The sequence below is a fragment of the Halichondria panicea genome, chromosome 7 (genome assembly GCF_963675165.1).
Source record: "Halichondria panicea chromosome 7, odHalPani1.1, whole genome shotgun sequence".
NCBI lineage: Eukaryota > Metazoa > Porifera > Demospongiae > Suberitida > Halichondriidae > Halichondria > Halichondria panicea.
The window spans coordinates 3,292,575-3,313,980 of record NC_087383.1 but is presented as its reverse complement, the minus strand read 5'-3'; the positions used below and the strand labels follow the sequence as shown (position 1 = coordinate 3,313,980).

The following is a 21,406-nucleotide window of genomic DNA, read 5'->3' as shown; positions in this document are numbered from 1 at the left end:
AAATCATACTATGGTCAAATCACCAATGTGTTTTTGGTAAAATACCCATATTGGGGGATGGGTAAAGAAAAAAGGACACAGATCAAATGTGACAGCAGCGTTGTTTTAAAGTTGACTTTTACCATTATTTTCAGCAAGCAAAGTACATACCGTATACATGTAGCGAGTTTGTTGGTGCAAATTTTCGTATGAACTATATACGTACACTCAGGATAGTGACGTTATGGGAAACGCAAAACTGGTTGCAAATTAACGTTGTCATTGAACCAGTGCATGCTATGTACATATTAATCTTGAAGTGTTACATGTAGTGTTCCAATGCATGATTAAAAAACTACAGCAGCATAAGTATAAAGGCTAAGGATTGCAATGATAACACGTATACACTAGTACGTTGTTTATCTATAATAATTACACGACACAAGTAAAAATTAATAATGACCTAAGTAGCTATATATAATTATAGGTACTGTATTGAGCACCCTATGAACATTACAAAACACTCTAAACAATAAACAAGTAAATAATGACATCGTAAACATTGTAATGAATAAATCTTTGCACTCTAATGACTCGTACTCAAATTCACATCTACCTGTATTGAGGACAGTTATTTTATTTCAGCCAGGCAAACATGCATGCACTATAATTATCCATATTAGAATAGCAAGCAAACACTCGCACATGCATGTAAAAAAAGCAGCGATATGCATAATTACTAATCACTATAGTTTAACTATAATTATATATACAACATAGTCTCACCGTGTTTGTGTGCATGTATCAAATTGAATGCGATTTATTCAAAACACTGAAATTACACATTATACACAGCATAGTCTCACCGTGTGCATGTGTGTGCAGTATTTCTCCCCAATGTATTGTGAGAGGTCCCCATAATGCATGCTGTGCAGAGCATCGGTAATTTTGCTCCAAGTTATCGCTCTGCTCTTGTGGTTGTTGGCAATGTACTGGAACAGGGCATTCTTCTGACCTTCAATATCTTGAGGGTGCATGGATTAGTGTTATAAACTATTCATATAAATTAGATGCCCCCCAAAACTCTGAATAAAATACAACAGATAAAAGCATGCTGATGCCTCGGTGGATGTCAAAACTACATACAAAGTACTACCTTATCTGATGAAAATGCATTTTTTTTTGATAAAAAATATGCCAAAAGTAAAAAGTCTAGATCTTGCATGGCTGCTGCACCAGTATAGAGTCTTTTCTCACTCTTGCAGCAACCAATAGCTATAGCGTTATAGTGCAGAGCCATAACGAGTGTTGCAAGCTGCACCATGCTAATGCTGCTCGCAGCGCTTGGAAAATGCATTCTAAAATTCTGCAGCTAGCTATAGATAAATAGAGGCCAGCTGTACTCTAAAATGGCCGGCAAGTTGATTTTCATGTGACTGTCAGTGACGTCACATGAAAACGCTCTATAGACAATCCATGGGAAAGATTTGCTACGCATGCATTCTTCTGCAATGGCATTCCAAGTAAGTCAAACTATAGGCATAACTCGAGAACCAAGCATTATTTTTTGCAAATCCACAAATTAAAATTCAAGAAAATATGACTATAATAATTATAGAAGCTTAATATATATTATAATTATATTATACTTGCACTTCATTGATCCGTGAACAGCTGTAGCAGTCTGCACATGCAGACACACACACACAAACAAATGCAGTTACACACTACCGTATACGTATACCTCGCTTGTGCATGCATGACATGTGCACCGAGGCATAAGAGGTTATAAGAGGTTATGTTACCTGATGCATTGTATATACACTCACCGAGATGGTGGACTCTTAATAAGATTTCAGCTGGTACATTGAGTTGTATCCCAAGCTGTTTGGGATCAATGAGGTCCCTCAGCTCTGCTTGCAAGGTGTGCAGACTCAAATCTTGGGCATCTGTGTATTCATGATCAATAAGTTACATGACAATGACGATCGAACAGCTAGACAAAAGCACATGCACACTAATTCAAAACCAACCTCTTTGTGTGGATGAGTCACTTTTTCTCACGATCAATAAAGTTGGGTCAGTCTGTATCTAACATTGTGATCGAATGCTATTATAATGTATATCAGCGAATTGGTAATATATACCTTGTTTTCACTTTCTCCTGAAATAAGAGGCCGAGCTGAAGATTTTTTAGTGTCATGTTGTAGATGAAGTGTTTCTAAGGTCAAGACAATGATGTATCGAGGTTATATATAATTATAAGGCCTCTCTCATCGAACATTATATACCATTTGCCAATAATCTATAAGAGCTCCTACATCATTTTTATAGCAAAAATGTTTTAGCAGCAACGACAGTGGGATGCATAATCAAGAATCTGCATATAATTATTATAACGTGAGTTTCGAATGCGATGATTGCATTATGACATAATTATTTGCAATCAAGAAATGCAAAGAGTGAGCATGCACATGAATTGGCAATAGTTAGAAACGCATGCAGTATACAGTGTCATTCACTACCTCGAATTCTATAAATCCGTTCTACAGTATATACAACATAATTTTTTTGCTATAGATGCATCGCAATACTTCTTGGCTATACCAAAGTCGATTATGCACACTAGATTTCCTTTCTTTCCCAGGCCTATTAAGAAGTTGTCAGGCTTCACGTCTAATTAAATGTAGAGTGGAGCCAATCAGAATACCTTAATTATTGCAAGTTTACTTCCTTGTATGGCATATACTATTCTGCATGGCATGCATCATCACATACTAAGCCTGTTAAAATAGTATAGCTATACAATGCACTCACCTTTGACTGATAAGTACTCGGCCACCTTGATAGCAACATCTCCTTTGTCCAGGGAGAGTAAGATGAGTAGTAAGGCTCTAAAGGTGCCCTCTGCAAGAGCTCTATCCAGCCAGTATTTCAAAGCCAGCAACATTCCAGCCTGAGTGCCGTGTACAAATGCATGACTCCTTACGTCAGTTTGCTGTCCAGATGACAGGCACAGCTCCTCAAGATAACCGTCATGGATGTTATCGAAATATGACGATAATTTGGGAAGATCTATTTCTTCTACTCTTGTGTCCAGCTGCTCGTCAGTGACTTTAGTTTCTCTCTTTAGTGTTTCAACAGTCAAACTCGAGACTTTCCGTGGAAATGATTCGTTACCTATACACAAGGGATACACTCATGCAATATATATCTGCAAACTATATACCTTATAGGTTAGTAATTAAAGATGGGTAGTAATTCAGTTTTTAGGGGACGGATTTACAGTGTATATAGCACAATAATAATTATTTGTAAAGTATGAGTTTTAAAGTTGAATGGAAACTTTAATTGGGGGTATTTTCAAAACAGTAGATTTTCTATAACGGTTTAATTATTATTAGCGCGGACATAATTATATATAACTTAGCATTAATATAATATTGATATACCCATTTATAATAGTATAACATTAAAGTATATGAGGCCTGCTAAGTAAGTATCCAATGTTTGTGGTCAGAAAGCATACACACATGCATGTATACGAAAAAGCATAATATCTTACCAAGGATCAATTCTTTTTGCTTGCATATTTTGTGAGAACCCTCTGGAGCATTTATGACATCATGAACAACAGCCTGAGTGCTATACACCAATGCAAGATCCCTCATGTCGTCACTTTGCTGTCCAGATGGTGAGAGGTTGGCCAGCTTATCAAGAGAACTGTCATGGGTGTTGTCACAATAGGACACTAATTTGGGGAGGTCAGTTTCTTCTACTCTTGAATTAAATTCAGTGATTTTTATTTCTCTTTTTGTTTCAATAGTCAAACATGAACGCTCAGATTCCGGGAAAATTTCAGTTGCTGCATAATAAGATTCGCATAATTATAAGAGCCTCAATCAGCATAATTATATGCATTGCGCTTAATACCAATTGGATTGCACTCGTGATACTAATTATACACCTCAAGGTAATGACTGTAATTGATCTGAAACCTCAAAAAAAAGTATTTACGGTCGTATAATTATGTTTATTCTTTACCGTTCGGCATTTCTTTGTGGCTACTTCTTACTGGAGAGGTTTCAGAAACTCTCAGTTGATTACAACTAGCAGTAATTGGAGTACTCTCTGGCTCATCCATTTCTTGAGGAACACATGCAGGGTTTGAGTGCACGTCATCACTGGAGGTAGCCTGAGGGACATGTCCAACACAGCGTCATGACATTATGATGATAAAATTCATTTGATTGACATTAGCACGCATGCATACAAGCCTCAAGAATCATACATGTTATGAAAGCAATTCGAGAGGCTCTCTAAGATATTGCATGCATGGTACTACCTTCGCTAAATAGAAGACCCGAATTCTACTCGTTTATATAATTCTACGTTCTTTGGGTAATAAATTATACATCAAGTCCCTATATTATACTCGCATATATATATACCTCTGGCAATGGGTGCACAACATCCGATAGTGATGATGTAGTTTGAGCCACTGTTTCTTTATTGGGACCTTGGCTGAATGTTATGTCTTGACACATCTTTCTCTCCTGAAAACATACTTTTCATTGAGCATTGTTATACGCATGCAGTTATAACATCAACCTTACCTTTAGAAACTGTTGTAAAGTTTCCACTGCCTGTTGACTCACAGGATTATTGATGTAAAAGAAGTGAAAGAATGCTGGTGGTGTTGCTAGATCAATGTTTTCTATGCAAGGGAATACTGAGGGCAAGTGTGTAGTAAGGGTTTCAACTATGTGATCATCAATCCTGTTTCCTATAAGATTCCAACGTTTCAAACAGGTTCGTTGAATATCTTGAGATTTTAGATGCAACAATAATATAAGTATATCGTTTGAAGTAAGCTGACACTCAACACAATCAAGTCTCTCCAGTAAAACACAGCACTGAATATATTCGGCTAGTATCAAAATGTTCTCACCATGAAACAAATTTCCACTAAGGCAGAGACATGTTATAGTGCTGTTAAGAGAAGTGAAAAGAGGGTTGTTCGAAAATGGAGCGAGATGAGTAATGGAAGTGTGAATGATCGATTTCAGATCAAGACTTGTTACTGGACAGTTCTTATTTGAGAGCATTCTAAAGATGGCTAACAAGCCGCTGTGTCTGAGTGGATTCTTATCAACATGCAAAACAATTTCACAAGAGAGTTGGTTTGAAACATCAGCTAGTATAGCCAACACATTGTCGGAAAATGCTGTCGCTGCCACACTGTTGAGATTGGTCTCACTTAGGTTCAGTTCTAACTCCTTCCTATTGATAGCAAGTTTTACAAGTGCCTTTCCTATTGCACCAGCTCCTGGCACACCGATATTATTCTCAGAGAGATCAAGGTCATTCAGATTAGGGCAGTGAGTGGCAATGGATGTTAAGAGGTCAGTCAGTAGTCCAGCGTTCTCCTCAGCATTATCAGGGAGAGTTTCTGATAGCTGCAACCTCTCAAGATTACCAAAAATATTGGCTTTAATAGCCATAGTCAAGCATGCTACGTGAGTGTCCCCGCTTGGTTTGTTGTTTTGAAGAGATATGCTTTTTAATTTGCTACATTGACCAGGAAATGTTAGGGTTTTAAAAGAGGATGCCGTTAATTGGCACTGATTAACTGCGTGAGTGTGGTCCAGATGAAGTCTCGTTACTGGACAGTTTTTGTTAGAGAGCATTCTAAAGATGGCTAACAAGCCACTGTGTCCAAGTGGATTTGTATCAACATGCAAATCAATTTCACAGGAGAGTGGGTTTGAAACATCCACTAATATAGCCAACACATTGTTGGAAAATGCTGTCGCTGCCACACTGTCGAGGTTAGTCTCACTTAGGTTCAGTTTTAACTTCTTCCTATTGGTAGCAAATTTTACAAGTGCCTCTCCTATTGCACCAGCTCCTGGCACACCGATATTATTCTTAGAGAGATCAAGGTCATTCAGATTAGGGCAATGAGTGGCAATGGATGTTAAGAGGTCAGTCAGTATTCCAGCGTTCTTCTCAGCATTATCAGGGAGAGTTTCTGATAGTTGCAACCTCTCAAGATAACCAAAAATATTGGCTTTTAAAGCCATAGTCAAGCATGCTACGTGAGTGTCCCCACTTGGCTTGTTGTTTTGAAGAGATACGCTTTTTAATTTGCTACATTGACCAGGAAATGTTAGGGTTTTAAAAGAGGATGCCGTTAATTGGCCCTGATTAACTGCATGAGTGTGGTCCAGACAAAGTCTCGTTACTGGACAGTTTTTGTTAGAGAGCATTCTAAAGATGGCTAACAAGCCGCTGTGTCCAAGTGGATTCTTATCAACACGTGCACGCAAATAAATTCCACAGGAGAGTGGGTTTGAAACATCCACTAACATAGCCAACACTTTGTCGGAAAATGCTGTCGCTGCCACACTGTCGAGGTTAGTCTCACTTAGGTTCAGTTTTAACTCCTTCCTATTGGTAGCAAATTTTACAAGTGCCTCTCCTATTGCACCAGCTCCTGGCACACCGATATTATTCTTAGAGAGATCAAGGTCATTCAGATTAGGGCAATGAGTGGCAATGGATGTTAAGAGGTCAGTCAGTATTCCAGCGTTCTTCTCAGAATTATCAGGGAGAGTGTCTGATAGTTGCAACCTCTGAAGATTACCAAAAATATTGGCTTTTAAAGCCATAGTCAAGCATGCTACGTGAGTGTCCCCACTTGGTTTGTTGTTTTGAAGAGATACGCTTTTTAATTTGCTACATTGACCAGGAAATGTTAGGGTTTTAAAAGAGGATGCCATTAATTGGCCCTGATTAACTGCATGAGTGTGGTCCAGATGAAGTCTCGTTACTGGACAGTTTTTGTTAGAGAGCATTCTAAAGATGGCTAACAAGCCACTGTGTCCAAGTGGATTTGTATCAACATGCAAATCAATTTCACAGGAGATTGGGTTTGAAACATCCACTAATATAGCCAACACATTGTCGGAAAATGCTGTCGCTGCCACACTGTCGAGGTTAGTCTCACTTAGGTTCAGTTTTAACTCCTTCCTATTGGTAGCAAATTTTACAAGTGCCTCTCCTATTGCACCAGCTCCTGGCACACCAATATTATTCTTAGAGAGATCAAGGTCATTCAGATTAGGGCAATGAGTGGCAATGGATGTTAAGAGGTCAGTCAGTATTCCAGCGTTCTTCTCAGCATTATCAGGGAGAGTTTCTGATAGTTGCAACCTCTCAAGATTACCAAAAATATTGGCTTTTAAAGCCATAGTCAAGCATGCTACGTGAGTGTTCCCACTTGGTTTGTTGTTTTGAAGAGATACGCTTTTTAATTTGCTACATTGACCAGGAAATGTTAGGGTTTTAAAAGAGGATGCCGTTAATTGGCCCTGATTAACTGCATGAGTGTGGTCCAGATGAAGTCTCGTTACTGGACAGTTTTTGTTAGAGAGCATTCTAAAGATGGCTAACAAGCCGCTGTGTCCAAGTGGATTTGTATCAACATGCAAATCAATTTCACAGGAGAGTGGGTTTGAAACATCCACTAATATAGCCAACACATTGTCGGAAAATGCTGTCGCTGCCACACTGTCGAGGTTAGTCTCACTTAGGTTCAGTTTTAACTCCTTCCTATTGGTAGCAAATTTTACAAGTGCCTCTCCTATTGCACCAGCTCCTGGCACACCGATATTATTCTTAGAGAGATCAAGGTTATTCAGATTAGGGCAATGAGTGGCAATGGATGTTAAGAGGTCAGTCAGTATTCCAGCGTTCTTCTCAGCATTATCAGGGAGAGTTTCTGATAGTTGCAACCATTCAAGATTACCAAAAATATTGGCTTTTAAAGCCATAGTCAAGCATGCTATGTGAGTGTCCCCGCTTGGTTTGTTGTTTTGAAGATATATATCATTTAATTTGCTACATTGACCAGGAAATGTTAGGGTTTCAAAAGAGGATGTCGTTAATTGGCCTTGATTAACTGCGTGAGTGTGGTCTAGAACAAGTCTCATTACTGGACAGTTTTTGTTAGAGAGCATTCTAAAGATAGCTAACAAGCCGCTGTGTCCAAGTGGATTCTTATTAACACGCAAATAAATTCCACAGGAGAGTGGGTTTGAAACATCCACTAACATAGCCAACACTTTGTCAGAAAATGCTGTCGCTGCCACACTGTCGAGATTGGTCTCACTTAGGTTCAGATCTAACTCCTTCCTATTGATAGCAAGTTTTACAAGTGCCTCTCCTATTGCACCAGCTCCTGGCACACCGATATTATTCTTAGAGAGATCAAGGTAATTCAGATTAGGGCAGTGTGTAGCTAATGCTGGAAGAAGTGTGGCTAACACTGTGACATCAACAATGTCTGTGCTGTTTGTAAGTGCACCAGATAGCAACAGATACTCAAGTTTTACTAGTGAGCCTGCGCATACAGCTCTCTCTAGTGACTGGACGCCACATTCCCAAAGTGGATTTTTAGATAAAGAAAGCCATGTTACTGTGTTATTGCTGGGTGAAAATGGTAAATCTGTGACAAGGTTCCCATCTAGAGACACTTCATTAATATGTCGAAATGAAGCTGATGCTTTTTTAAAGAAGGTCATGAGACATTCATTTGTAAGCTGACAGTTATCGAGACTTAATTCTTTTACTTGCAACTTTTTATCAATAAGGATAGTAGCTAGTTTCTGAAGTTGTTTTTCATTAAGACTCCCTGAAAAATTGAGCTTGACCTCAGAACAATTATGTGATATAGATTCAAAAATGTGCAAAAGAGCTACACAGTCATGAGCAGTTAGGGGGGTATTGATTGATCTATAAAGATCGTCACTAAACTTGACACAAATCCTGTTGACTACTTTACAGTGTACAACATCAGCCGTGGATTCCAATGAGCAGTGGCACAGTAACATATCTTCATCCCTTAATGCAAATAGTATCTGATCAACCAACACATCACCTAACGAGACAAAATGGCCACTGTACTTTTTTTCTCCCTCAAGACCAAGCACAAATCTCCAGACTACATTAAACCGATCGTTTCCAGCATAACTATCGCAAATCTTTTGCTTCTTTTCATGAGATAGAGTGACAATATGAACAGCAGCCAAGAACTCCTGGATGGTCAGGTGAGCAAAGTGAAAAGATAACCCATAACCTACTGAGCTTTGCCCAGGCAGAATCGAATGTGCAGTTTGTAATAGACCAAAGAAAAATGATTTTTTTTCACTAAACTTGGTGTCTTGTGAAAATGATGCAATTTTACTGATTTCACTATCTGAGAAGACTATTTGATCATTGGACAGAAACTCATAAGCGAACCTGCAAACCAGCCAAAACTCTCTCTGAAGCTTTTCAGGAATGGAATCAAAACTCTCGAGTGCCATCACATCGTATTGTGGGAATTTTTTGTTTAGGTCACGTAGCATGACATACCGCGTTATTCTGAAGTACAATTCTGTGATTGTGCTTGGGAGGGTTTGATCTTTGTGCCACACGTCACAGACAATAGCACAACTTAATGGTACAGAGCAAACACTCTGAATGAGTGGATTGTTTTCAAGCTGCTCAATAAGAGAAGAAGCTTTCTCCGGATCTTGCTCGAAATCAGCCTTAATGTACTGTCTGATATTTTTTTCGTCAAAACCCACCACCTCGACAAAACGATCCATAAGCCTACGAATAGGAGTTGAAGCAGAAGGTCGGGATGTGAGTACAACACAAGTAAATAGGCCAAAAAGGAATTTGTGAAGAAATGAATTCTCTGATCTTTTGTCTTCACTGAGTTCATCCCAGCCATCAGCTATGATGAGAAGCCCTTTTCTGATCTTCTTCTCGACGTAGTTAATAATAGCAGGTTCAGAGACGTTAAACAGCTGAAGTAGGTCTGAAAGAGAGTTGGCCGATTGCACCGATGGTTCTCGAAGTGGAAGTATGATGATGATATCAAATTGTGTCAGGATCTCTCCCTCAGCCCACCCTTCGGCAAGCATGGCACACAGTGTACTTTTACCAATCCCAGCATTGCCTTCTACAATAATCTTCCTTACTGGCTTCTTGCCACTATCAATCTTGAACAGGTCAGTATGGAGTATTGATTTGCGTTTGTCTTTGTCATTTTCATGTTGCTTGTCTTTGTCATCTTCAGGTTGCTTGTTATTGTGTCTAGAATTTTTTGTCTTGCCGCCGAATCCCTCTATCTTATTAGCCTCGACTAATTGTAAATTGATCAGTCTTTCTCCTCTAACTGGTGGCCATCGTTCTTGGTCTCTCAAGCGGTTGTATCTGTAAGCTTCCTTCAAGCTTTCGACAAATTCGTTTATTTCTTCATTCATAGTTAAAGAAGTTAATGTGCTGCTTTGGCTGTTGTACTGAAAGGATGTTTCTGTGAACATTATATAATTATATATAGCTATAAATTATCATCCCATAGATACTGAGGATTATCACTCGTATGAGCCTAGCGCCTGTAATTGCACGAGTGACAGTTACTATAGCCACAGACGAGTGATAATCATCAGTATCCATGAGATAATGCTTTGAAACCAAAATGCAGGCTGAATCTGCGCATGCGCGATGTGGTTGCTTCGTCAACCAGAAGGATGCGTAGCAATTTGTCACAGTTGAAGACGAGTTAATTAAGAGAAAGAAGACGTGTTATAAAAGACTAAGACTATAGAACACCACCAGGAGAGCTTGTGGAAGGCTAGTTAAATATTTTGTAGAAAACACAGACAAGAAAAACAACGGTGACAACCAGCAACACTAGATAGTTGAAGGCTAAACAGCGTCTGCTTGCTTTCTATTATAATTAAAGTAAAGTGTCAATCATCGGACATCATCATAATTATGTCAGACACTGAACTACAGCAGATACAGACATGCACCATAAGGCATTCATGCAAGGACCATTTTAAAGCCACTTTGGTAGCCTATCTATAATTTTATATTATACAAATTGTAGCTATTAATTACATTGAGAATTGTCTGTCTTACAGCTGAGAGAAGACGCCGTTCGGTAGTTACAATAGTCGGACAAACACAACGTAATTTCGGAAAGTGCTGATATTCTCACCAGTAAGGACTCCTGCAAGGAACTGATGACTATAGCGGAACTCTTTAGCTATATAGCTGCTGACCAAAAATTGGTCAAATTTTAATCAGGCTCTGCACTACACTCGGTTGAACTGGTGAAGGTCTCTCAAAATAAGTCGGTTTATTTCATGTTAGCGTGCTAACGAAACGTAATGTACAAAGTGGAAAACGTGCGCTATATAGCTACATGCATGTACAGACAATAATGCTAACATACTGACTAAGAGGTATAGGGTTGGTATAATTATGCTGGCATTTAATAATAAATTATTATAGGTACATTATTAGTATCAATTCATTAGGAAGAGTACGCAACTCCATTATAATATTATAGAATGTACACAAAAAATATTCCTACTGGCTGTAGTAACCGCAACTAGCAGAAAAGGCAATGAATAAAATTATTAACTACCGTATAACTAGCGTGTGAAAAACCTTTGCGAATGAGCCAAATTAGCAGAAAATTTGACCCTTTGCGATCTAACTATTGCGTTCTGGCAAGGATCGTGTGTATTTACTAGTAATAATTTAGGTTTTGCGGATTTTATTGTTGCGAATTGATCAACCCTGGCAAAGTTAATTCGCAAATGTTTGATGCTTGCAAAACATTCTAGTAATACGGTATGTTATTCATTGCCTTTCCAGTTGTAAATGAATACATTAGTGATAATAATCACAGCCATCACTATGTTATTCATTGCAAGCTTGATTTCACAGTTTATACAACAGCATGTGGTTCCGACGTAAGATTGGAGAAATGCCCCCTATGGTTTTAAGTGGAGTTGCGTACTCTTCCTAATGAATTCTTGTTAGTATAAATTATGCTGGCGTAATGGGCACTTTCTTAACAATTATAATGGCAGCATTTCGGAAGTAAAAATCAATATTGAGTCAGTATTTGAAGGAGCATTGGGATAATCATATCCTTGGCATGGCATGATTTGAGTGATATTGTCACTCGTGGTTTACACTGAGATTAAATTAAGGTTATGCATGCCTGGGCAACAGTTGTACCCACTCGTAAAAACTCTCATGATGGCACTGACATGCAGTATGCATTGCTTTGTAGAATGTCAGGGCAGGTCCTAGCCTCGATTCCAGGCCGCTTGAACAAGGCGGCCTGGTATACCTTGTATGCGCATGCGCGAAATAATTGACAACAATTTCATCATACAAATTGTAAAAAACCGGACAAAGTTACAAAAGGGAATAATACGTATGACAATGTGACCACAATGGCAGCTTTCAGAGACACTAATCAAAGTAGAATAATTATGCTGCACAGTGTTGCTTCTTCTAGCTCTGTTTATCAAAGAGACAGTTTAAGAAAGCCTCCCAGACAGCTAGAGCTGCCAGCTAGGAAGAGTGGTGAACTCTTTAATACATCAGTAGATCTTGAGTGAATAACTTCCTGAGTGTCGAGTTAAAGCTTATTAAAAGCTTTCAGGAGTAATCATTAGCTTCTTTGTCTTCAGCAATGACTTCTTGTCGAACATAAAGGCAAAATTTAGTAGCAGAACACTTGCCTGGTCTATATTACCACAGCCTCATCAGGGGACCCACAGGAACACATTATGCCTTTCCTATAACATCTGTAGCCTTACAGTGCATGTAGGGTGTCGCTAAGTAGAGACTTGGCTTGATACAATAAAGGGCGTAAGAACTCAGACAATCATCTTTGCACAATACTTCTATGTAACGGACTGTAAAATCAGAATACAAATAGTATACGGTTTATTTTACTGACAGTATCCACAAATACACGGATTACCCCCTTTTTGGGGTAATGTACACGCATGCGCATACAAGGTATACCAGGCCGCCTTAATTGTTCAAGCGGCCTGGAATCGAGGCTAGGCAGGTCCATGCAGAAACAAAAAAATCTGCACTCATTATTATAGAATTCAGTCTGCTTTCATTGGGTAATCCACGGTATGTTCTCAAGCTCTGAGTTGGAGTGGAACCGAGGGATCTGGCCCTCTATATGATAGTAGGTTCACCTTGCCATGGTCTGATAGGGGCGTTTCTAGAAATTGAAGCAGAGGGGTGCTCAAGGGTACTGGTGAGCAATGGGGCAGCGTGTAGGGTCAAATTTATGCCCCCGCATTGATTAGATGACAGAGGGAAACTTGTGTGCGTGCATGTATGTCATTGCATTACACTATTGCCAAAGTTGATTACAAATGCTCAATACTAGTAACACGAGCCAATTAAATAGAGCTGCTCTAGTATAGCTATAGATTATTTCGTTGTCTGGGAGGCCAGGGGGTGCTCAAGCCCCTGACTAATGGATACTGCAAGCTCCTGGCGGGCCATAATTTCTCCTTTGAAAACTTTTGATAACACATCATCTGAAAGGTCTGTCTGTATAAGCTTTCGGAAAATCAGAAATTAACGTTATTGGACCAACTGCATGGTTCTGAGCCTTCTCTTTTTGCGAACATTTTATATGACATGTAGACCATTAGTGTACATGTTAGACCAGCACCTACGATAAGCTGCAGTACAGTGTTCATACTTTCTTTTCTAATGTGTTGTGAGATGTAGTTTGGTACTTAATCATTCTCTGGATACAGTGTGTAAAATTTGTTTCTCATATAAGCTTATTAAATGTGAATACATAATATTGTCTTGAGGATAAAAAAAAACAATGACAGGCAGTGGTTTGAGCATACCCGTATTAGGCCGTATGGCCGTATACCAACCTCTATAGGAAGCCATGCAAGGTATATTATTTACCACAAATTACACATCACATGGAAATCTAAGATAACGTGACACACATTATGCATCCATATATACAAAGAATACCTAGGTCCAGTTCATATACCTAACTATGCACATGCACTGACCTGGCTAATTACCTGACCAATAATTCTCGCTAAAATTAATATCAATCTCTGCTACCTGCAATTAATGCTTCTACTGAACTGATGCAGCAGCCATTAATTTTAGACTTAGGACTTTTGGCATCCTTTTTACAACAATTATAAGCTTAACTATTATAATTATGGCCGATCATTTCCCACTCTTTTGAGTTTCTCCGTGATTATGCCTGCATGCATCAAATTAATGCGAAGATGGATGATATCATGTGTGTATTAATAATAGCTAGTATATCTTTATGTTAACACATATCCACCGAAGCGAGGCAAGGTGCTTCCTGGATTAATTAATTGGCAGCTAGAGGTTTGTGCAATTAATGTTTCACATAATAATTGTCATTTGTGTTCATTGTGACAGTCATACCTCTTATGAAATCTTCATTGAAGAGGCTTTAGCAGTAGAAACCGTTAACGTTTCCAAACTGGAGCAGTTCAGAGCTAGCTAGCTACACGACTAGCTCGACTATGAGCTCGATGACTTGCTGATAAAAATTTATTGAATACCGAAGGTATTTCATGCTTTGAGCCCCGCCCAGTTTCGAGTCATAATTATATCACTGCCTCGTGTTTTATAAGGCAAACATCTTGTCAATGCATATGCACAGAACTGTCTCTGAGACGGACTCAGACTGATAGATCCAGAAAACCTACGACTCGACTGTAGGCTATACACGTACACCTACATAGAACTAGACATAAGGATGCGAATCAAAGGTCTCAGATTGGAGGACCCGTCTCTTGCAGTACTCACTCTAATGCTACTGCTCTTCTCTGGAGCTGCTCATAGTCAAGAGCTGAGGTATGCTCTGTTCACTTCTGGACCTACTGGAGGCTTTCATACATCAGGTGTGGTGCCTGCCATTGAGTTAGCAGAGGAGCTGATTAATGCTGACAGCTCTATTCTACCTGGCTACAACCTCACTCACACACCTGTGGTGGACACAATGGTGAGTCGTGCTGCAGCATTGTTTAAGCTGCTTTGCATTAATTTTATTGCTGCTAATTTGCTCAAATTTTTGATTCAGAAGTGGTAGTTGCTGTGCTGCCATTTATACACGTTCTTAAAATTGAATTATTAACGATGTCAGTCAGTGGTGTGTCTAGATGAGTTATATAGTTTTGTCTATAATTTATTGTGATGTAGTAAATTTTAAAACATGTCTTGCAACTGGTCCCGATGAAGGTTATTACAAACTGTAATGCTTTAATGATTTTTGCAGTGTGACAGGACTGAATCACTCGGGCAGTACTTTGGAACTGTCTTTTCCCCTAACCCGACTGTGCTTGGTCTCCTGGGCTGTGGCTGCTCAGTGGCCTCCACTCCTGTGGCAGAGATCATTCAATTCAACAGTATCTCACAGGTGAATACAAGTCGTGACATTTCCTTTGATGGCTTTCATGATAAATGTTGAGGTCACATGTGTCAATAGTAAGGTACATAGGGCAGGAAGTGGTCACTGGTTAGGAATTTCCTGTCTTCCCAAATATACCATATTAAGCGGGAAAGTTTCGGGAGGTACAAAATTTTGCGTTTTTAGAGGGCAGAGCAGTTAACGAGAAACGGGATAAGCTCACATGCAAAGCTAATGGTGGGTGTGGTTTCCTGGCAATGAACAGAACCCACAAACATTTCTGCTGAGGGCTTTGCATGAGCATAGAGCGAGAAAAGTTGCACCCGCGAAAATTCCCACTATATACGTCTCTAAAATTATACCTGGTAAACATGTACTCTGTATGAACACCTTCCCCCACGTAGATTGCCTATGTATCGTCTTCAATTGAGTTGAGTGACAGAAGTCGTTTCCCCAACTTCTTCCGTACCTACCCCTCAGATGCTGACTTTGCTCCAGCCGTAGTCACCCTCATTGAAAAGTACGGCTGGAGACAAATGGGATTCATCACTCAAGACGAGGGCTTGTTCACAGAAGTGAGTATATGCAACAGACCCAAGCCACATATACAGTACTTGCATATAAACGATAAGGGGGTGTGGCTGTCAGCTACGGTCATTGAGACAAGGGATAGTCTTTATTGTACTGCTCTAATCTTTATTCAGGCATTTTCAAGGATTGAAAAAGCTTTGAGAAATGTGAGAGTAAGGAACACTGTGATCCCATCCGAGATACCAATTTCTACAATCAGGACAAACGGAAGAAGCTTCTTTGTGAGTTCCCGATCACAGATGTATGTGAAAACATGTATTGGAAAGATTTATCACATTCTGTTTGTTGTAAAACAATAATTCATACATCTCTTTGTATGGGTGCCCTCATAATTATAAGAAATTCTCATTCTGCAGTTTGAAGACAGTAACACTCGAGTGTTCTTCATTAACACCTATTCCGATATGGCTCGACAGATAATTTGTGAGGTAAACATCTCATTCATGTCAATGCAATCAAATGTACCAACATTATTTCCACGTCCACAGGCGTCCCTAAGGCCTAGGGGGTACTCCTCCCCAAACTATGTGTGGATGACATACGGCTGGTATGAAGAGAACTGGTGGAAAGCGAAAGTTAACCCAGAGCAAGTACCTGCAGACTGCACTGACTCACACCTAGCAGAGTTCCTGCATGGAAGTATGGTGCTGCAGCTGGTCCCCACACTGAATGATTCCAACAGTATGACGGATACTGGACTGGTGAGTATGTATCTTTGATATGAGCTGTGGTTGTACATACACACCGATTCCTACGCTAGTGGTATTATTTCAGTAGCTAACTTTGATTGCCCTCAACTTTAGCCCTAGATGTCCAATTCCAATTAGTGTTTTCTGTGGCTCTTTGAAACTCTCTATATAACACGGGTACCCACGACAATAAGATGCTTCTAGTTGAATGTGTTGCACAGCTTTTGTTGTCTTGTATATACAGACACCTCAAGAATTTGAGACCATCTATCGAACGAGACTTGAAGAACCAGAATCAAAAGCCAACAACTACACTTTCGTGTTCTTAGCCACCGTGGCTTATGACGCCCTCTGGACATTTGCTTTGGCGCTGAACAAGACCAATGAGATGGTTGGCAGTCTGACAAGAGAGGATATATTGAACAAGACTCAGTGTAGGGGGAGTGATGGATTATTAGTACCTCTGGAGAACTTCACCTACTCCAATCAGCTCATGGGCTGCATCATCAGGTGGAACCTGGAGGAAACAGACTTTGTGGGAGTGTCAGTGAGTTAACTATTCATATAGTTAGTATTGCAGCCCAAAATTCCTTAAATTAAACGATGTGTTGTGTGATGTTATTCAATATACATTTGCTCACACAACTGAACATACTCTGTGCAGGGGAGAGTCGAATTCAATGATGGCACAAGAATTCAGCCGACGGTTCAGCTGTTTCAGTACAGACTGCAAAACGACGTCTTGTTGAGGATAAACTTCGGTCAAACCATCCATGATAGAGAGAATCAAAGTAGAGAGCTAATATTCATTAACGGGGAGAGTAACAGCACAATATTCCCTGGTGAGTTGAACAAAACATACACCATGATTTGCAAATACTAATGGTTAACCTAATTGTCAATTTTCACCAACCATATTGTTGGAATCGTAAGTATACAGTAAGTTACGACTTGCAATGATAGATTTAACCAAGTACATAATTATAGTAACTATATCGCTGTTACTGTTTTTAAAGGAGGTATTCCAATGGATGGCATCCCAATCACTGAGATAACCACGTACCACTTGTCACTGGTGGTAGTGTACTATGTGCTGGCAGCTGTTGGACTTGCCTTCACCACCGCCTGTCTCATCTTTAACTTCACACAGAGAAACAAGAAGTGAGTGTCAATAGTTCGTGTGCGTGTGTGTGTTGTGTGTGTTGTACACAGCATCATACGACCTCAGTATTCAATGAGCTATAAAGTGTGAAATGTAACCTTTTTTGTACGTGTAATGTGAAGTTTGATCAACACAACAGACTGGGTGGGGTAGCTAGTGCAGGCTATACTCCGTTGTGTGTGTTTGAGGTACAAATGAGCTAATTAAAGTGTGTGTACTTTATAAACTTTTTGTCTGCTGTATATTAACCGGGTTAACCTTATACAGAGTTGTGAAGCTGACTAGTCCTAACATCAACTACTTTGTCATCCTTGGAGCGTATATTCAGTTCACAACCATCTATTTCAGGCTTCTTCCTAGCACAGACCTCATTGTGAATGAAGCAAGATGTATTGTAAGTTCTATACCGTAGCATTTTTTATTTTTCCTATACATGTAGTTGAGTAATCTTTGCAATCAGCCATAGATATACTATACACTATACAGTAGCAAAATAACACAAATAACACACCTACGTGCTGTACCTAACATCTCACGTACCTAACATCTCACGTATATGTAGCTAGGCTACATTCATTGTTATAGCCACAATTACATGTACTTGTGGTAATTAATTACGCATAACTTGTGGTAATTAATTACTTACGCATGTTTGGTTTCTTCGTCTCAGATTTCCAGCCTCCTTATAATATCAGGCTACTGTTTCGGATACGGAGCCATACTGGCAAAAATGGGGAGAATCTACTACATCTTCAACAACCCAACCACCAGCAAAAAGGTACGTGCTCACACAAACACATGGTAATTTTTGTATGCGCCTTGCCAGGGGCTCTGTTGTTGTTATTGTTCACTTTCAGCGTTTATATACATGTTTTTTTCTCTGGTATTATATTTCTTAATACTCTTATCAACATTTTGCTATGCACGTACGATTCAGTACATTATGATACATGTATGCTGTCATCAGTTAATTTTTAATTTCACCTCACTGTAGACCGTTACTGACTGGAAACTTAGTCTGGTGGTGCTTTTTGTAGCTGGCTTTGGCATTCTGCTAACAATACTGCAAGTTTCAGTGCCTGAGCTCAGACCCACTCCAGATCTGAGAATAAATGATGAGCGAGGAAATAATACTGTAAACGTATGTGATCTAGCTATTTTATTATGTGTAGTGTAACTGTTTACTATAGTTGTGTGAGCATAACATCCTGTACTTACTGTACTGCTTCACTGAATCACAAAAGGAGATGCAAATCTCCCTTGTTAATGTATGTGTACTGTGATAGTTGTTAGGGTTATAAGCTTCAGGTCGTAGTACCAAGGTCGCTGATTGCTCATTAATTATATTTTCCGCTTTTTTGTCATCACAGGAGTTCGGAATTCGGATTGAGTACATGTCGTACCAGTGCTACGTATCGAGCAATGTACCACAGACTGCAATGCTGGCCCTCCTGTTTGCCTACCTTGCACTCCTGCAAATCATTGGAATAATCTTGGCCATCCAAACACGCAAAGTCAAGATCAAGCTGCTGAATGACTCCAAGTACATTGCTGCTCTCATCTATACCTCCAGTCTTGTCTTGATTTTGATCGGAGTGATTTCTTTCACGGCTACTCGCATACCTAACATTGGCGAGGCTCTCACCTCTGGTGGACTGTGGGTGGTCACAGTCCTGTTCCTGTCCCTCGTGTTTATACCAAAGGTATATAGACTGGATCATAAAATTACGTTATTAATGTTGTGTTGTAAAGCCAACTTCCAATAAACATTACTTGTGTGCCTGGCTGTCCTTTTCTGTTCTAAGGGTTTGATTTTGCCTCAGCCAGCAATTAGTATTAAGTCCCCTGTTAGCAGTTACACCTTTAGTATTCTGTTATTTTTTTTATTAGCTGTGCATTCGACGTTTTGACTTTAACATCACAGAATGTCAGCTAGTGCTTTCAATTTTGCACAGATGGTGAGCCTGTACCGTGACCCAAATGGAGAGAATGTGTTTCAGACATCCAATACAGACCCCCATGCTTCCGCAAAGATGGAGAGAGCATTATCAAAAACTTTCTCTAAGAGAGAATTCGATAATAGTTTGATGAAAGAGGTCAGTATTAATATATTTATTAAGATGACAAATTTTCACATTGTACGATTTCACTGTCTAGCTCGTTTTGCTGGTTATTATTACTCGCAAGTGGTTTTAAGTTGAGATATTCACCAATTATCTGCGAGTATAAACTAAATATTGCAAGTAATTTTCGGGATATTCGTGGTTGAGCAATATTTAGTCATTTCGTGGATAATATTTTCGTGGTTGCTGCTTGCACTGCAGGTAAAGGTAGGCAAGGTCGCTCATTCGTGGGTAAATATTTGTGGTCAGACATTCAACCACAAAAACCACAAATATTTTGCCTACGAATATTACCCTCTATACGGTATCTCATTCGCGAAAATAATAATTTATCGTCTTAAGGTAGAACTTTACCAATCATGCATGTATTTTATGCTACTTTCTTGGATTTTAATTCATGGATTTGCTTCAATGAGTGTTGTTGCTAACTCTACTTAGTAGTTAGCTCTGGACTGTAACGCTAGCTATTGCTGTAAGAGTGAGAAGACAGCTTCAAGGCTCTACTGCCCTGTACTGATGCAGCAGCCATTAATTTTAGACTTTGTACTTTTGGCATCCTTTTTAGCATTGATCATTTCCCACTCTTTGAGTTTCCCTATGATTACAGATTAGCTTCAATGCATCCTTTGTCTATGCTTGCATCAAGCAAAATTACCGAACATTATGATATCTGTGTGTACGTGTGTAAGCAAAGCTAGTAGCTTTATGTTATGTAGCTTTGACGCATCCACTGAGACATCAGCACCTTTGACATAGGCATTATTGAGTTTTCTTGTATTTGTAGGTTGAGAGAGAGGGGTGTTAAATTACTTGATGGGGCCATTAATCTATATGTGTACCTCTCTATAATAATCTTTGTATATAGGACCTGCACGTTGCATTTGTAGCTATATAGATTGCGTTTATACTTTTTGTAAATTTTGCAGAACGGATTAGGAGTTCAGACTTCTTCTCGCTTGAGTGGACACAGTCCAAGTCCGTCTCCCCTACTAAATTCAATCACTGAGATAGTGTCGTCAATAGCAACTGCTCCAGCCACTGTTGCGGATAGCAATGAACTTGAGGAAATCACTCGTCACAGAACAAATGGCATCGACCATTAGTTAGAGCTAATTTTTTGTACCAATGTGTCAAGATCACTAATTAATGCCCCAGTGCACATATGTATGTTCAATGACCAGGCATAAAACCATAAAGTTTTATTTGTGTCACCAGGAGTGTATGAAGAGGAGTATCCAACTGTAGCAGTTGTAGTGTAAACCCAGAGGAGATACGACATCCGCGTGTCAAAGGAAACGTTTTAGACACACATTCCTTAGGTTAAAGTTCAGAAAGTGTGTGTTAAAGACACGCGGATGTTGTAACTTCCTCTGGTGTCAGAGTGTACAGCTGTTTGCATACATGTACATGTAGACCTTGCAAAATACCACTACATTACCAAAACCACCATACAATGTTGCTATGCAAACAAATAGTATTGGGTAAGTGAGCAATGGTGCATGACTTCAAGAAATAGACTACATCAGTCATGGAGAGTCATAGAACC

At 39.4% G+C, this 21,406-nt stretch overlaps 2 protein-coding genes across 3 annotated transcripts; one reads left to right on the top strand and one right to left on the bottom strand.

Annotated features, from left to right (window-relative positions):
* Nucleotides 1-301: 301 nt before the first annotated feature.
* LOC135338719 (uncharacterized) lies at nucleotides 302-14,467 on the bottom strand. Of its 2 annotated transcripts, none has more exons than XM_064534775.1 (11): nucleotides 14,308-14,467; nucleotides 4,596-10,334; nucleotides 4,431-4,535; nucleotides 4,024-4,174; nucleotides 3,545-3,844; nucleotides 2,797-3,159; nucleotides 2,127-2,200; nucleotides 2,013-2,070; nucleotides 1,809-1,928; nucleotides 846-1,003; nucleotides 302-595 (listed from the first exon to the last, which is right to left on the bottom strand). In XM_064534775.1, exons 2-11 carry the CDS (start codon nucleotides 10,296-10,298, stop codon nucleotides 566-568), a joined length of 7,062 nt encoding a protein of 2,353 aa, XP_064390845.1. In that variant the 5' UTR covers nucleotides 10,299-10,334; nucleotides 14,308-14,467; the 3' UTR covers nucleotides 302-565. The 2 variants fall into 2 exon arrangements, with proteins under 2 accessions (XP_064390845.1, XP_064390844.1); XM_064534774.1 differs by having other exon boundaries at nucleotides 4,596-10,348; nucleotides 14,308-14,465.
* Nucleotides 14,468-14,507: 40 nt separating this feature from the next.
* LOC135338722 (gamma-aminobutyric acid type B receptor subunit 2-like) lies at nucleotides 14,508-21,074 on the top strand. The gene is made up of 15 exons (XM_064534778.1): nucleotides 14,508-14,890; nucleotides 15,164-15,304; nucleotides 15,700-15,870; nucleotides 16,000-16,107; nucleotides 16,243-16,314; nucleotides 16,375-16,587; nucleotides 16,820-17,122; nucleotides 17,240-17,417; nucleotides 17,592-17,736; nucleotides 18,005-18,131; nucleotides 18,408-18,515; nucleotides 18,732-18,878; nucleotides 19,108-19,440; nucleotides 19,693-19,833; nucleotides 20,787-21,074. Exons 1-15 carry the CDS (start codon nucleotides 14,645-14,647, stop codon nucleotides 20,961-20,963), a joined length of 2,610 nt encoding a protein of 869 aa, XP_064390848.1. The 5' UTR covers nucleotides 14,508-14,644; the 3' UTR covers nucleotides 20,964-21,074.
* Nucleotides 21,075-21,406: the final 332 nt, after the last annotated feature.